At 38.1% G+C, this 17,540-nt stretch overlaps 1 protein-coding gene across 1 annotated transcript in view; it reads right to left on the reverse strand.

The window, feature by feature from the left end:
- gnpat (glyceronephosphate O-acyltransferase) overlaps positions 1-16,994 on the reverse strand; it is a 43,562-nt gene extending 26,568 nt beyond the window's left edge. Inside the window, exons 1-4 of the mRNA XM_067417296.1 lie at positions 16,857-16,994; positions 15,968-16,159; positions 3,837-4,013; positions 5-134 (exon numbers count right to left, since the gene is read on the reverse strand). Of these exons, the coding sequence (XP_067273397.1) occupies positions 5-134; positions 3,837-4,013; positions 15,968-16,159; positions 16,857-16,880 (523 nt within the window). The 5' untranslated portion in view covers positions 16,881-16,994. The remainder of the gene's footprint in view (positions 1-4; positions 135-3,836; positions 4,014-15,967; positions 16,160-16,856) is intronic.
- Between the last annotated feature and the right edge of the window lie 546 nt (positions 16,995-17,540).

Here is a 17,540-nt window from a genome sequence, read left to right on the forward strand (position 1 = left end):
CCACCCATTCCAGCTGCAATCACAGGCAGGGGAAGGTCGTACATGTAGAGTAGGTATGACATCATCAGGAAGTCCATGTAACTACGGTGACTGGGCAGAAGAACCACCGGGTGTTCCTGTACAGCCTGCTGGAGCTGGAGAGAGAAAACATCATCAAAACTATTTTGACATCAAACTCTATTTACATGGCATCTTTATTAAACCAAACTGCAGAACATTATGATTTTTTTAAATGTTTTTGAATGAAGTCTCTTCTGCTCATCAAGATCAAAATAAGATAAAAACTATTGTGAAAAGGATATTGTGAAATTGTGAAATATTATTGCATTTAAAATAACTTTTAAATCTCTATTTGAATATACTTTAAAATGTAATTAATTTGTGTGGTAACAAAAACATCATTCTAATACATTGATATGCAAATAAATATTTCATATTATTTGTAATGATGAAAACAGTTTTTGCTGCATATTATTTTTGTGGAAACTAATACACTACACTATCATTCAAAAGATTGAAAATAATAATGATAATAATAATAATAATAGTTATTAATCTTAAATATTTTATTAAACGATTTCTATTTAAAATAAATGCTGTTCTTTTGAACTTTCTATTCAAACAGTTTAAAAACATTACATTTTTTTCGGAAATATTGTTGATATTCATTGGTTGAATTTTGAAGGAAGATTAGCTGTGGGTATACCATTGTTCTGCTAGCATGTTTTACAAAATACCAAGGTACTACAACAAAAACCTTTATTTTGTCGAAAACACAGTGATCAAAATTAGAGAACAATAACCAATCCAGCACAAAATAAAAAAACATTAAAACTAAAATTTGATGCTTACAGCAGTCAAAAATTAGTAGGAGGTATAGAGGCCCTCGCTTTGAATGATCTCAGCACATCTGCGGCCAGAGGACATCACTATATACTCACACTGCTACAGTGGGATCTTGGTCCACTCTTCTTCCTGTCTCTTACACAGTTCGGTAACTGTAGTGGGTTTCTTAGCTATAACTTTGTCGCCAATGATTTTTACATAGATTTTCAATGGGGTTTAAATCAGACTCTGGGCTGGCCATTTCATTATCTCAATGTTCTCAAGTTCAAGGAACTGCTTTACCTGTTTTTCAGTGTGATAGGGGCAATTGTCTTGCATAAAAATTGCGGGCTGATTGAGAGATGTTCACAGTGAAGGAACCACATGTTGCCGAAGGAGGTTCTGATAAACAGGTTCTGAGGTTCTGCCATGTAGCTGTATAATAGGCCCAACTCCTGCTGCAGAAACATCCCTAAAACCATGCCACTTCCTCCTCCATCTTCTTTGGGCACTTTGTCTTCAATCTTTCCCCAGTTTGATGCCGAACATAATGTTTCCCATCGGACCAAAATAAATTAAACTTGCATTATCACTAAAATTAACTTTGGACCAGTTCTCCTCTGTTCACACAACATGCTCCTCAGCAAAGGTTAGTCTAGCCTTTTGATTCTTTCTGCTGATGAGAGGCTTGGTCACTGCAGAGTGAGCATTCAGTCTAAATTCTCTTAAAATGACAAGACACTATATGGCAAAACAGATCCTTACTGTGTTAAGTTCTGAACTGGAGAGTAATTCCAGCTGCAGTGTTAAACCGATTCCACACTGAAAGTCTCTGCATTGTCCTGTCCTCTTATGCATTGGTCTTGCGTACCTTTTGGGTACTTGAATGAATTGGTGTCTTTGTAAAGCTTCAATATTCTAGAAATTACAGATTTGGAATGACCAACTTCTTTTGCAATAGCTGAAAGGGTCATCCCTTTGGCCTTTATCTAGCCTGGTGTCGTAGGGTTTCAGTAACCTTAGAGCTGCTTTCCATCTTGCAACATCAGTGAAAATGGGAAAATTTGCTTCAATTAAATAAGGTTTTCCAGATTATTATGGAAATTAGCACCAAGTGCCAGATTAATACCCATAGTTTGAAGGTATTTGAAAGTGTTCTCTAATTTGACAAACGTTATTTTTCACTGCCCTTCTGCTCCTGTTAGGATAATTTCAAAAAGGACTAAGCAGTGACCATGTAATTTAGGAAATTGTATTTTGTTCTCTAATTTTGATCTCTACTGGATATATATATATATAATTATACAAATTGACACAAATTGACCTAAAGTGCCGCTGAAATATATTTCTAATCAAGATTTTTTTTACAAGAAATGGCTCATTTTAATCCCACCAGCTTTTGTGATAATGTTTCAGTGAAAAACTAAACTTTCAAAAAGTATTCTAATATTCACAGCTTGGTAAAGCCCATTGAGTCAATTTTTGCAAAGACATAAGTGTTGTCACCTTGTCATATCACCTGTGACTAATAATGGATCAATTAGGTCTCAAGTGTGTATAAAAAGAACCCCAGTACGCTAGACCTTCACATCAACTGCAACTAGACCTCTGCAAACATGCCTAAGATTCACCCTGAGACTAAAGTTTTGATTATCAAGAGGCTGAAGACCAGATCCACTGCTGATGTGGCAGACACCTTCAATGTGTCTCAGCGTCAAGTACAGAGGATAAAAAAAAGATTTGAAGAGACTGGAGACGTTTTTGACAAGCCCAGGTCAGGCAGACCCCGCAAGACAACTGCTCGAGAGGACCGTTTGTTGGCTCGAAAATCCAAGGCCAGCCCATTTTCCACTGCAGCAGAGCTCCACAAGACCTGGTCACCTGAAGTCCCTGTGTCAACCAGAACAGTTTGTCGTATTCTGTCTCGAAATGGCCTCCATGGTCGAATCAGTGCCCAGAAGCCAGCACTAAACAAAAGACAATTGAAAAACCGTGTGGCATTTGCCAAGGCCCACAGCCTGCTTAAAGGATGGACGCTGGAAAAGTGGCAGAAGGTGGATTTTTCAGATGAATCTTCTGTTGAATTACACCACAGTCGCCGCAAATATTGCAGGAGACCTACTGGAGCCAGAATGGATCCGAGATTCACCCAGAAAACAGTGAAGTTTGCTGGTGAAAAAATCATGGTCTGGGGTTACATCCAGTATGGGGGTGTGCGAGAGATCTGCAGGGTGGAAGGCAACATCAATAGTCTAAAATACCAAGAAATCTTAGCTACCTCTTATATTCCCAACCATAAAAGAGGCCAAATTCTGCAGCAGGACAATGCTCCATCGCATACTTCCATCTCCACATCAAAGTTCCTCAAGGCGAAGAAGATCAAGATGCTCCAGGATTGGCCAGCCCAGTCACCAGACATGAACATCATTAAGCATATGTGGGGTAGGATGAAAGAGGACGCATGGAAGACGAAACCAAAGAATATTGATGAACTCTGGGAGGCATGCTGCTTTCTTAGCTATTCCTGATGACTTCATCAATAAATTGTATGAATCCTTGCCAAACCGCATGGATGCAGTCCTTCAAGCTCATGGAAGTCATACAACATATTAAATTTAGATCTCACAGCACCACAACTTAATTTGCTGACATATTTTTGTATTTGCAGTAAATTTGTTCAATTTCTGTATAGGCGACAAAACTTTTGTCTTGCCAAAATTTGACCTTTCTGTCTTGATTAAATGATAAATATTTTTTCTATGAAAATTATTTATTTCAGTGCATTATGTCGCTTAGAAAATAGATAAGCGACAAGACTTTTGTCAGGGACTGTATATATATATATATATATATATATATATATATATATAAGCCCCACCCTCCCATCTCAACCAAATTAAGCATTAAGGATGATGATTAAATTAGGACAAGTTTCAGTACACAGTATAGAAGCCAGGTGTTTTAGCAGGACTTTCACGCATGTATTTTGGGGACAGTAAAGAGTGACTTACTCTCTGGATGCCCTCCTCATTGACACAAACACTGCGGAAGAGTCTCTTGAAGGCTTTGCTGAGCGCAAAGGCGAAGAAGCGTATGGTGCTGAGCTGCAGGCGGTGAGCCATCTCATCCAGAATCAGAGACGCTTCCTCCGTCACACACTCCGGACTGTCTCCTGATTGTAATGAAACCTGCACACACACACACACACACACACACACACACACACACACACACACACACACACACACACACACACACACACACGCACGCACGCACACACAAACACACACAATTCAGTAGCCATTAAAACATTTAGGGTTTGATCTGTATTGTTAAATACAGTTCAAGAAATTATCTTAAGATATTAAAGGCATAACAATGCCCTGTCAACTCCCTACATGGACAACAGCTTTCGGAAAACATAATTGTAATATTGACATAATTATTTTAGTTGCAATACTGGCATTCTAATAATGAAAATGAATAAAACAAATACAATACAGTTCCACCAACTGACCTTAGTTGCTACATTTAGGGCTAACATTCCTTAGTGTGTAATGTTGCTGTTTGAGAATGAAAAAGCTCTGCAAAGTTACAAAGTCACTCCAAAGGAGTTGTTCTCTATATCGGTAAGCGCTGTTTCTGAACACCCTGAAAAGCCTTGTTTGTAGTCTTGAGTTTTTTTCAATGAATGTACACACACAGTATTCCTCATTTGAATAATTATCGATATGCATATAAATCTGTAATTCTAAGGCATATGCAAAAAAATGGGAAGAGGCTTGGTTGAGTTGCGTTAGTAGTGTGTTGAAACACAGAAACACACTTAAAGAGGTTGACTAATCTCAACATACTGATCCAGTAAACCAATCAGAGCACAGTGCGCTTTTCAGAAAGAGAAGCTGTGTCAGAAACTGCTCACTTGTTCACTAATAAAACCTATGGCCTCTTTAAAGGGCCATTGAAGTGTCTTGAAACGTGCAGCACTATTTAGTGTGTTGCATGGAATCCACAGTCTGGTGGATTGTGAGATGGAAAAACCAAACTCTGGTCTGGCCAATCACATTGTCGGTGGGTGGGCTTAACATAATGACGGCAGAGTTGCAGAGGTTCCGCATGATTCTTGCAAAAATAGAAGCTGGCAAACAGCGGTCTTTCGAATCAGCTTTGGCCACAACTCTGACTTGAAGTTCAACTTTTCTTTGAGAAAAGAACAAAGAACGGCACAGAAGTCATTCTTAAGAAAGAAAGATGTGTTCTGAGTTTTGCTGACCGGATATAGCGAAAGTTAAATCTATCAACTCTGGTTGGTTGTAGCGCTATTCTAATGTGTGCAGAGGGAATTTGAAAGACAACCATTTATCCTGCCTCTCGGATTGAGCCCTGCCAATGGTGAGTTTCCAGACCCAACTTCTTGATGTGGGTCTAGCTTTTCAGGCTATACAAGTGTATAATATGATATAAAACACAGGATATAACAGCCAGATATGACTCCAGGCACAATTTATTCAAAAAGTATTCCAAGGCCAAACAATTGATCCCTCATCCACTGAAGACTGTACACATTCAAAAATTGTCGCGTGAAGAAACGTTACTTCAGCTTTGATAGTTAAATTGCATGGGTTCTCATTTGTCTGAAGAGTCGGTGTATCTTTTGAATGAGATATGACATCATTTAATTGATTTAAACATTAAGATCAACTCGGTTCTTTACATAAAGAAATCATATGACTTCAGAAGACTTTGAATGCAACATTAGTTACACCCCGCAAAGTCCGGAAAAGTTGGGACGCTTTTTAAATTTGAATAAAATGACAACTGAAAGACTTTCTAATCACATGAGCCAATATTTTATTCACAATATAACATAGATAACAACAAATGTTTAAAACACTTTTAAACACTAAATGAGCTAATTTCTAATTTGTTGGCACAGGGGCAACAAATGGCTGAAAAAGCAAAAAATGTGGAAAATATTCAGCTGGGAGAACATCTAGCAACTAATTAAGTTAATTGATGTCAGGTCTGTAACATGATTAGCTATAAAAAGGATGTCTTAAGCCCTATTCGGACAGTAATTGTTTCTTGTGGGGTCCTAAGGTATTTTCATCATTTACGAGGGCTAATCTGTGATTTTATTGCCATCCGAATTGAGAATGACAGTGTTTTTCTGAGTTTTCAAGAAGAGATCGCTTCAAAATTAACTGTTTATCCTATTTGACCCATGCGGAGCACCGTATCGTTGCGCTTCGCTGTAATTCGGATGCATTGTAAAGATCTATAGCCTACACTTTTATTACTAAAAAGCAGAAAATATTTACAAGAATAATCATTCATCACCGCTCAAAAGAGAAGTAAAACACGTAAACATTTAAAATGAGCCGTTATTACGGCAGTAATTATCGTAGGTTCAATTTGCAGCATTGAATTACCTTTTTTTTAAACAGGAGATTTAAATAATTCATAATTTCCTATTATTAAATTAAATATGATTTTATTCCAAGCATATGACATTTTTGCAGCAGACAATTATTCGACTGACCACGTGAGCAGCCGTTCACATGTGCGCAGGATAACAAAACTAGCTCCTCCACCAGGAATAAATCACCATCTGAATGCACAAGTTTTATCACGGAGGTGGCATGCAAATGTATTTTTACAGAGAAACAATTACCGTCCGAATAGGGCTATAGAGAGGCAGAGTCTCTCAGAAGTAAAGATGGGCAAAGGCTCTCCAATCTGTGAAAGAGTGCATAAAAAGATTGTGGAGTACTCTAAAACAAAGTTCCTCAACGTCAAATTGCAAAGGCTTTGCAAATCTCATCATCCAAAGTGCATAACATCATCAAATTCACGATTCAGAGAAACTGGAGAAATCTGTGTGTGTGAGACCTTTATTGGATGTGAGAAGGCTGAAGACCTTTATTGGATGCCCGTGGTCTTCGGGCCCTCAGATGACACTGCGTCACTCATCGGCCTGATTGTGTCAATGACATTACTAAACGCGCCCTGGAAAACTTCCAGAAACCACCGTCGGTAAACACAATCCGCTGTGCCATCTGCAGATGCCAACTAAAGCTCTATCGTGCAAAAAGGAAGCCATATGTGAACATGGTCCGTAAGCGCCGTCGTGTCCTGTGGGCCAAGGCTCATTTAAAATGTACTATTTTAAAGTGGTAAAGTATTCTACAGTCAGACGCCATGTGGGCTAAAGAGGAAGGAGACCTTCAAGCGTGTTATCAGCATTCAGTTCAAAAGCCAGCATCTCTGTTGGTATGGTGGTGCACAAGTGTATACGGTATGGGTTTAAGCTTCATATAGCTAAAGGTTTTAGAGCAACATATGCTTCCCTCCAGACAATGTCTATTTAAGGGAAGGCCATGTGTATTTCAGCAGGACAATGCAAAACTACTAAGGCTTCGTCGTAGTGGAGTCCGGGTGCTGTATTGGCCTGCCTGCAAGTCCCAAATACAAGTCCCAAGCTGTAAAAAAAAGTTTGGCAGCATCCAATGGTAGGACGCCTAGCTCAGAGCTTATGATATCACCTGTGGCCTATTGCACAAAGCTGGTTTCAGTTGTTCCCCAGGTAAGTTCGAGATTAGTTTGAGCAAACTCTGGTTTTTCGGGCTCAAGAAGGTGGATTGGTTTTTATCTTTTTATCTGTTCATTACCATGGTAACTGACACTACACAGCTAACCTGCTCTGGAGCAGGTTTTATTCTGGGTTTAAATTCTTTTAAATTCAATTTCAAACCCAAACTGGACCAATTAGCTGCAAGTAAAGATGCAATAAAGCCATGAACAGGCCTCTGAAGGAAGCAATTAACAGATTGATATTTGTCATGATAATGCCACCCATGTAACTCCATCACTTTCCTCTGTTGCTGAAGACTTTCTATCCTCGCCTGTGACCGCAAGTAAGCCTCCAAAAACAAATGTGGTGAAAATATTATATCCACTCTCTGACCTGATTAACACCAGGGCAGACAGCATGAAGAAACTGATCAACAGTAATGCAATGGAGACTGTTGACTTTTCTAAAAAAGACTGTTGACTTTGTTTCCTCAGAAATAGACTTGACGATAAAGGTGACTAATGAAAAGGAAAACATAATTTATGATGCTCGAGAAACCACAAACAGGAGCTGGAAGAGTACCACAGGAGATGGAATCCCAAAGAGGGAAGATCAGAACGTACGAGCTACGAGCTGAAGTTATTCAGTTTGTCAGAAGGTGCAACCTGAGAAAAAGATCAAGCATCCAGATGTGATCAACACTGTTCACCACTTAGGATAAAGGAAGCACACTTACAAGCCAAAGCCTGTAATCCTTCAGTTCACCAGCAGAGTGCACCGTGATGCAGTTTGGAGAAACAACTCGTACCTGCATGATAATGAATTACGCTTTGTTGAAGACTTCTGTGAGGGAGAGCAAGAGCGGAGAAAAAAAGCTGTGGCTAGCATTTAAAAGTGTGAGAGACACAGGAAAAAAGGCTTACTAAATCAGAGCCCGAACAAGGTAAAGAAAACATTCTTTATATTTAATGGCTATCATTTGTCATCTTGTGGCTGGCTAATTCCGGATCTCTTGTTGGAGGTCTGCCCATGTACTTTGGTTCTTGTCCCTTATATCCTTTAAAGTTTAGTTCACATCTGTTTGTCTGGGACTTGTCCAGGTTATATGATAAGTTGGTTTACCTAATAACACTGAATCTTGTTTTAGGTGCACAGTTTTGGAGTTCCCCTTTCTGCTCTATGCTTTTGACTTAGGGTTATTTTTGCTTCTACAATTCTTATTACATTATTTTTATTTAAAGTTGTTGTCTTTGTTTTCATTAAATGTCAGGGGTATACAACATACTGTAAAAAAGGTAAGCTTTGTTTTTGTTTGCAAAACAACTGAAGCCTGATTATTTATTTATTTTCCAAGAATCTCATTCATCTATTAATGATGCAAAATTCTAAAAATCCTTAGGTTTTCCAATGGAGCTGAACACACTGCAGGAGTTACTACTCTATGGAATGCATTTAAAGGGAATATATCACATTCTGACTTTGATTCATATGGATACTATTTTTGTGTAATGTCATTGACTTTATTATTAGGGCCAATATTTATGAATTAAGCTCTTGACTTGTCTTAATTCATCACTTAATTCACAGTTTAAACAATTCATGGAGAAACAATGTGATTGATGTCTGGAGGACCAAATTCCCTAATACTAAAGCTTTTTACTGGAGCAACAAGGCTGCTTCTCATCTCTCTAGTAGAGACTTTTGGCTGATCTCTAAAAATCTATTGATATTCTTCCAACACCCCCTAACTGACCATAAGGCTATTTATATTTTTTTAAAGAAAGCTCTCTGCTAGTACTTTAAATTCTATTAAACCATTAGCCTGGATGCCAGCCAAACTTAGCCCCGCCCACAATTTTTTTTAGGTCGGGCAGTTCGGTATTTGTTCGAACGGAGAGCTTGTTTGTATATGCATTCACCTCCACAATTTCTCTCAGAAATGATGATCATGTTGGGCAGGTACTCTGTGTATCATTAAATTATTTTATTTTTTTACAACACCAGCAAAGATCGTTTATTCCAGCCTGATTCCAGCACGCGTGCAGACAGGGTTGGCAAGTTTTTTACAACAAAACCCGCCAACTGCTAGCCCTAAACAATAGCTTCTCGGGGGGGGGGGGGGGGGGGGGGGGGGGGGTTCTCCGGTTCTCCGGGGGAAAAATGGCGTTTGGGGGGTAAAATGTGTGTTATTTTGGCAAGGTCGCCTCCTAAAATTCACACTCATGGGTCTATATATCACATAATAGTGATATCCTGCTTCAACCAGCTTCAACCTGCAGACATAGAAAACAACCTGCGGGGGGGAAAACGCGGACTTGGCAACACAGTGCAGTTGAACTATGTTGAAATTTGACAATGCGTCGCTTCGTTGCTCTGATTGGTTGTAGTAGGTCTATCCAATTGAGGTCTTTCCTGGTTCGGTTGAAAGATGGCCCATAATCACAGCCCAATGGAGCAGTTTCAGACTCATATTCTGACTAGACTTGAGTATGACCACATTAGGCTATTAAACCATCATATTGGAAGTTAAATGACTCTCTATTATCTCATAATACATATAAGCTTAAAATTAACTGCAAACCTGGTTCCAAAATTTGGGAATAAAAAAGGAAAGCAAAAATTTACAAATCTCATTAACTTATATTTTATTTACAATAGAATAGAGATAACGTGCATCAAATGGTGAAAGTGAGACATTTTGAAATGTCATGCCAAATATTGGCTCATTTTGGATTTCATGAGATTTACACATGAGAGTTACACAGTAAATATATATGGAACAGCTGGAGGACCAATTTGCAACTTATTAGTTTAATTGGCAACATGATTGGGTATAGAGGGAATGCACGTGACGTCATCGTCAGCTGGAGTGACTGTGATTACGCCCCGCTGAGTGGCAGAAAGACTGAGAGGCAGCATTGGTTTACAGCACGAATGCAGCGAAAACTCACAAAACCAGGCCCGGCGCCAGAAGGGGGGTAGGGGGAGGCTTGTCCACGGACTGCATAGTCATCGCTGTTCTGAGCTTGAGACGGACTTGATAATAGTGTGTAATTTTCCACACCACTGCCAACTGCTGCAGCTTCTGCTTTTAGAGTGAAACGCTGCACATAACTGCTTGTCTAGGATATGTAATCCTCTGTAAGAATTTGTAATAATTGCATATTATCAGCGAAAAGGAGCTAGCAAAAGATCCAGTGTGTATCTGTATTTGCACTGGTCAAATGATTACATTTCCAACGTGTTTTCGCCTCGGTGAGTAATGTAGCCAATCACAGACATGTTTGTAGACTTCTACAACGGAATTGGCCAATCACAGGTCTTCAATTTGGAATCACTCACCGTTCAAGCGTTTGTCCAGGCGCTGAGTTCAGTTAAACACGCAGCAATCCTCTGTAAGTGCAGACAATGTGAAAATAACGGAACTTTGTGAGATTGCGTTTATTGAATGAGTGACAGCTTTTAGTGAATATAAAGTATTACCACCACTACACGCTTCAAAACACAGACCCATCCACATATACATGCGGGATTCACTTGAAAAATGTGATGAATGACAGTTATAAACATTCTTGTCGAAATGAGGCTCCTAAAAATGTCAGGAAAACGCGATTCCTGGCTGCATATCATTATCCATGGATCACTGAATCTTTGGTAAGTTGTAAGGATCGTTTGCTCTACTCGTGTTTTCCTCCATTAACTCCAGTCACGCAGCAGCTCTTCTGCCACTCAGCCCCGGCTGAGGGGGCGTTACGGCGGGAAAGTGACGTCGATGCATTCCCTCTATAAAAAGAGCCTCTCAGAGTGGTAGTGTCTCTCAGAAGTCAAGATGGGCAGAGGATCACCAATTCCCCTAATGCTGTGGTGAATAATAGTGAAGCAATATCAGAAAGGAGTTTCTCAGAGAACAATTGCCAATAGTTTGAAGTTATCATCTACAGTGCATATTGTCATCCAAAGATTCAGAGAATCTGGAACAATCTCTGTGCGTAAGGGTCAAGGCCGTAAAACCATACTGGATGCCCGTGATCTTCGAGCCCTTAGACGGCACTGCATCACATACAGGAATGCTACTGTAATGAAAATCACATCATGGGCTCAGGAATACTTCCAGAAAACGTCTGTGAACACAGTCCACCGAGCCAATCGCCTTACCGGCTAAAACTCTATAGGTCAAAAAAAGAAACCATATCTAAACATGATCCAGAAGCGCTGGCGGTTCCTCTGGGTCAAGGCTCATTTAAAATGGACTGTGGCAAAGTGGAAACTGTTCTGTGGTCAGACGAATCAAAATGTTAAGTTCTTTTTGGAAAACTGGGATCCCATGTCAACCGTACTAAAGAGGAGAAGGACAACCCAAGTTGTTATCAGCGCTCAGCTCAGAAGCCTGCATCTCTGATGGTATGGGGTTGCATTAGTGAGTGTGAAATGGGCAACTTACACGTCTGGAAAGGCACCATTAACGCTGAAAGGTATGTCCAAGTTCTAGAACAACATATCCTCCCATCCAGATGTCATCTCTTTCAGGGAAGACTTTTCATTTTCCAACATGACAATGCCAGACCACATATTGCATCAATTACAACATCATGGCTGTGTAGAAGAAGGATCCGGGTACTGAAATGGCCAGCCTGAAGTCCAGATCTTTCACCCATAGAAAACATTTGGCACATTATAAAGAGGAAGATGCAACAAAGAAGACCTAAGACAGTTGAGCAACTAGAAGCCCGTATTACACAAAAATGGGACAACATTCATATTCTTAAACCTGAGCAACTTCTCCTCAGTCCCTCAGTAACAGACGTTTGCAGACTGTTATAAAAAGAAGAGGGGATGCCCCACCGTGGTAAACATGGCCTTGTCCCAACTTTTTTGAAATGTGTTGATGCCATGAAATTTAAAATCAACTTATTTTTCCCTTAAAATTATACATTTTTTTGATATGTACATATTTGATATGTCATCTGATTTGTATTTTGAATAAAATATTGAAATTTGAAACTTCCACATCATTGCATTCTGTTTTATTCCCAATTTGTACTGTGTCCCAATATTTTTGGAATCAGGTTTGTATTTAATTAACCATTACTGCAAAAAAAGCTGTACGGGAAAACTCTTTTAGTAATAATTGGGAGTTAGTCAAATTTGACATTGGTAAATTAATGAAAGCTATGGGAGTGTGCTAACTGAAGCTGCAGTTTGCTTTGTAAATTACAAAACCAGCTTGACTAGACGCCTTTGTGTGATCTAGGAGGAGATGGATGGAGCAAGGCACAGTTTATTGGAATGCTTTTGTTTCTGATATTGCCTAGACTAGAGGAAACTTTGGCTGATTCCGAATAGTTGCTTAATTACTATTAAGATAAAATAAGTTTCCTTTCTAATTGTCCATCATGTAATATCCTCCTCGTAATCCATTTTATTATTATTATTATTATTAAAAAAAAGATAAAAACTGTTCTTTTTGTAAATGGCACTCAGAGACTGTAAAGTGGTGCAGGTATGACGTCACATTGCATGCCAATGAATCGCACTGGTTCCCCAATAGGATTTTCCCATAGGCTTTTGGATTTTCACAAAAAATAAGGTGTTATCACCAAAAGTTGATGATACTTACATGTTTTTTCCATCAAAATAATTATCACAGATGGACACTACTTTTATGAATTTTGAAAGGTACAAACGGACTACACCACGGTTGTAGCCACCATATACGTTGGCGTCGTTATCACTTAGCTTCCGACAACTCTTTCAGTTATCTCAAAACATTTCCCAGAACTTCTGAGTTAAACTAGTTTATAAGAGCACAATTATGAGCATAATTAGGGTTGTAAAAGCGGACTGAGTTTACTTGTTTGGTGTAATGACGGTTAATCTTTCCGACAGCCTATGTAGTCCCATTTCCCACTTGTTAGCAACTGCTTTTTTCAACACATGTAACAATGCCAAAGACGCTTTAATATATTATATATTTTATTAGACAAGGGAACAACTGTTTGGATATATTTATAGACAGAAAACTAATAATTGTACAGTCCCTTCCCAATTCTTTTTCATTGACTGTGAGGTGAAGACAACAAAGCTCCCAAAGCTACGCCTGTTTTGAATAGGTGACCTCTAGCTACGAAAAACTACATAGTGTGCATTTAAATGAGTTACATAGTTACAAAGTAAGGTTGTACTTAAGCAAGCGAAACATATAAAAGTGTTTTCAGACCTAAAAATTTTGTTAACAAAATGAAAAGATTAAGTGCATTTTGCTTTTATGTAAATGGTCTTTCTCCAATTAACAATTCCAAGCAAAATATTTTTCCCAAATAGAGAAAAGACGCTCCTTAATAATTTAAAGGTCCCAAGGCATGACATTTTTATTTTATGAGGTTTTTCAACATTAATATGAGTTCCCCTAGCCTGAATGTTGTCCCCAAGTCGCTAGAAATGTTGATCAGTATAAAACGAGTTCTGGCTGTCTTTCTCTGCCTCTGAGAAAATGAGAGCTCAGATGAGCTGATCTTGAATTCTCCTGTTATGACGTCATACCAGGAAATTTTACCGCCCCTTCCTCTGCTTTGCCCGCCCAGAGAATTAGTAGAGAAAGAATTCAGTTTTATCAGCGGATGTCAGCAGCACAGGCTTTACCATACGGATTCAACAGCACCGCCACAAACAGTGAGTAACAGTGTTCATTAATGCCTGATCTGGGATCAGTGATTTCTGATGTGTAGCTAATCATTCAAGTTCACACAAACTTTCTTTCTAAATCGTTTAAAACTGTCAGTCCTGCAGCTGGCCGTCTTGATGCATCAGTGAATCAAGCCAGTGACTAAAACCATCAACTTCACGTCATTTCTGTTAGCAGCATGAAACAAATCTGTTATTTAAATGATTAAACTACAGAGAGCGATCAAAGAACACTCTTTATAATGTTCGGATTGGTCAATCACATGTTTGAATGACGCTGCTCATTATGCTCAACAGAAGCTCTTACTGTATTCATGTCGATGTCGTGTTTGTTGTTAGCTGTGGTGAAAGCATTTTGTGAGAGAAATAACGTTGCAAAGTTCACTCGTTTTTATTCAGAGCTCTCAGATTCAAACTAAATAAACTTGCACTCTCAAAAACTCGGTACAATAACACTTCCTCAGCAATCTTTCCCCAGCTTTCCCAGTTTCTCTCTGTCTCTCTCTCTCGACTGGCAGCGCTGCAGCCATAGACATCATATAGATAGACGCCTTATTGGCTGCTGGGCGCCGAGATTTGCGGCGGCCATTTTGAACCGGTCCTACTCCTAGTTACGTTGCATAGCAGCCGAAGCACTGTGCAGCATTTTCCTGTTCTAATCGGCGGACCATTGAAGGTAGGGCTCGGGATTACTTTTCACAAGTAAGATTTAACATTGCTATCGTACTATTGGTTGGATTTTGTTCTTAAATCCAGATAATTGAGAAGGAGCAAGGATCTTTGATAGTACTGTACTGAAATAGCAGCTAGCTAAGCTATGTATCTGTGTAAGTGTTTTCCACATAACTTAAGTTACTATTCAGATCAGAAAGATGTTCAAAAGCACTTGTTAGATGCACGAAACTTACTTTTAGCGTTTAGTAACGTTAAGTGCCTATTACCAACACAATCCAATCTGAAGTTAATACATACATTGCTGACTGGGCGTAATAACTGTCGTTGTGTTGCAGATGAAGGCGAACAGAACAATCCCAATCACAAAGGCTGATGCCGGAACTTTACATTTTTTGTACAACTTGACATTTTTTGATGTAAAAACCATACTATCAATAGAAGTACACCCCAGGAGACATTATCAAACAATAAAACAACCCATCCCATGGGACCTTTAACATTTTAGCACATTTAAGTCAATAGGTATTTTGAATGGGGTTTTGGTTAAATGGCTGAAATAAGGTCTGTGGTGAACACAAGCGTAAGACACAATCACATTTTATTCTACGGTATAAAATAGGCTACATCAGTACTACCCCACTCATGAATTTTGAAGCTGATACATGCGTTGAAAAAGGCGGTTGCTAACAAGTTAAAATTGCTTATTTCTCTGGATTTAAACATTCTTGGAAATATTTGGGATAATGTAAGTACACAAGTTAATGAAATATATAACACTGTTCTATTGGTTTTTTGATATTTTAATCCAAAAAATCTTACATATTGTGCTTTAAAAACAATTAAAAATAGGTAAGTATTTTTATCTTTTCTTTTAATATGTGATCTACGTATTTCGTTTTTTTTCTTGTTTATTTGTTCTATATTGTGACTTCTTCCTTTGTTTATATAATGTTCTCAATAGAAAAATAATCCATATTGTCGGAAGGGAGAGACTGTAAGTTTTGCATGCTTATATATTTTAAGTTCTAAATGCAAAATTCTTCATTTTTTTGTTTTACACTAGCTTATAGATAACAGTAAGGCTAACATATTGCCACTAAAAGCCCAATTTTTTTTTAATTTTGATGTCATGGCAACTTTAAAAGCATAAGTAAGTTTTTGCTTGAAAGTGTGGCATTGAGGGAATCATGGTGCTCTGTGTTGCTTCTGTACCTGTTTAATGACATACTGCAGGTGGTCAGACTGCAGAACTATGGTTTTCAGCATGCTGGCTTTGCAGGGCACTAGTCCTTTATAAAGTGAGGGAGTGTAACATCTCAGTGCGTATCTCAGATCACTGGAACGCCGCCTCTCCTCCAGGACGTCTTCAAAATCATCCCGCTTCTTCAGCATCCGTTGCCTAAACTGTATGAAGACAGAAATTTAAATTGTTAAAATTAAATTGTTTTTTAAATTGATAAGATAGTGGTTATCTTTTAAATGTATGGGCTTTTTTTGTTTTTTAACTGTAATGCATTACAGTTACATAAAAAAACGGACTAATAAAATTACAATGACCGATATACAGTACACATGCACAAAATATTACAGATATTTAACTGAATTATGAGTAGCTTGCTGTATTTCTATTTCTCCTTGTTCTTTAATTTTTTTTGATTTGCTTATTCTTAAATGCTTTCAATTAATTTATATATGTTTGTTCAATGTTTGTTGTCACTACACAATTCCTATTCATTCATTTCTGTTATTTCATTGCTTTGATGACTTTCTAAAATGCAGTTCACTACCAAAGAATTGTCCATTTTTTTTGTAAACAATGTAAAAAATGTATTCATAGATTACAATTATTGTATCTTACATACTGTATACTGTAAACATGTGTTTATTAATGTTATAATTAATCAAATTACGCCCTATTTATTAGAAATTGTACATTTTCTTCTGGTATGGGGCTTCATTTTAAAAACCAATGACTTATATGCCTAATATTTATTTTAAGTAAAATATTAGAGGAAGCTTTATGAGAAGATTCACACTTCAAGTGTTGTAAGCATGTGATACTTTGTCCAGAAAGCTTGCCAAAATGTTCTAAAACACTTACCGAATACAGTGGTCTAGACGCCATTTCTGTTTAATTCCTGTCAAAGCATGAGTGTTGTAGATCAAATGAATTCTGTACGAGAAAGTTTGTATCAAGGTTGATCGCTAAGCCCGTACTCATTCCTGTCATAGAAATACAAGCGGGTGAAACGACAAGCCAGTATGAAACAGTAGTTACTGGGTGGGCGGGGTTTGATTGGGATATGTAAACATAATAATTTTATTTATTATTATTATTTTGGTGCACGTGAAATATTCATATTACGTAAATCACCGTGAAATCGCCTCTCTTTACAGTCTTTAGTAAACAGCAACAAAAACTAATCGAAAGCTGATTGACTAAACTGCCAGATTTCGAAGAAATGCCCTCTACTCATTTTGTGAGTTTGAGTTTGCTGGTTTAGGGTTAATTGATCAGTTTTTGGAGAGTGAGCTTTTTACAGAGCTTTTCTGAAATAGGCAAAACGGATGAATTATCTTATAATATCTATAACATTTCGCAAAATATATACACACATGGTACCATTTACATTTCTCAACGCTATTCGGATAGGCCAATCACTGACGTTTGTGATGACTAACGTTAGATTGCTGTTTTCATTTAATCTCTTTATTTGAACAATCTGTACGAAATTGTATTACAGGTAACACTTTTTGAAAGTAATAGATTTAAAAGATTATACTT

Source organism: Pseudorasbora parva, chromosome 15 (assembly GCF_024679245.1).
Source record: "Pseudorasbora parva isolate DD20220531a chromosome 15, ASM2467924v1, whole genome shotgun sequence".
NCBI lineage: Eukaryota > Metazoa > Chordata > Actinopteri > Cypriniformes > Gobionidae > Pseudorasbora > Pseudorasbora parva.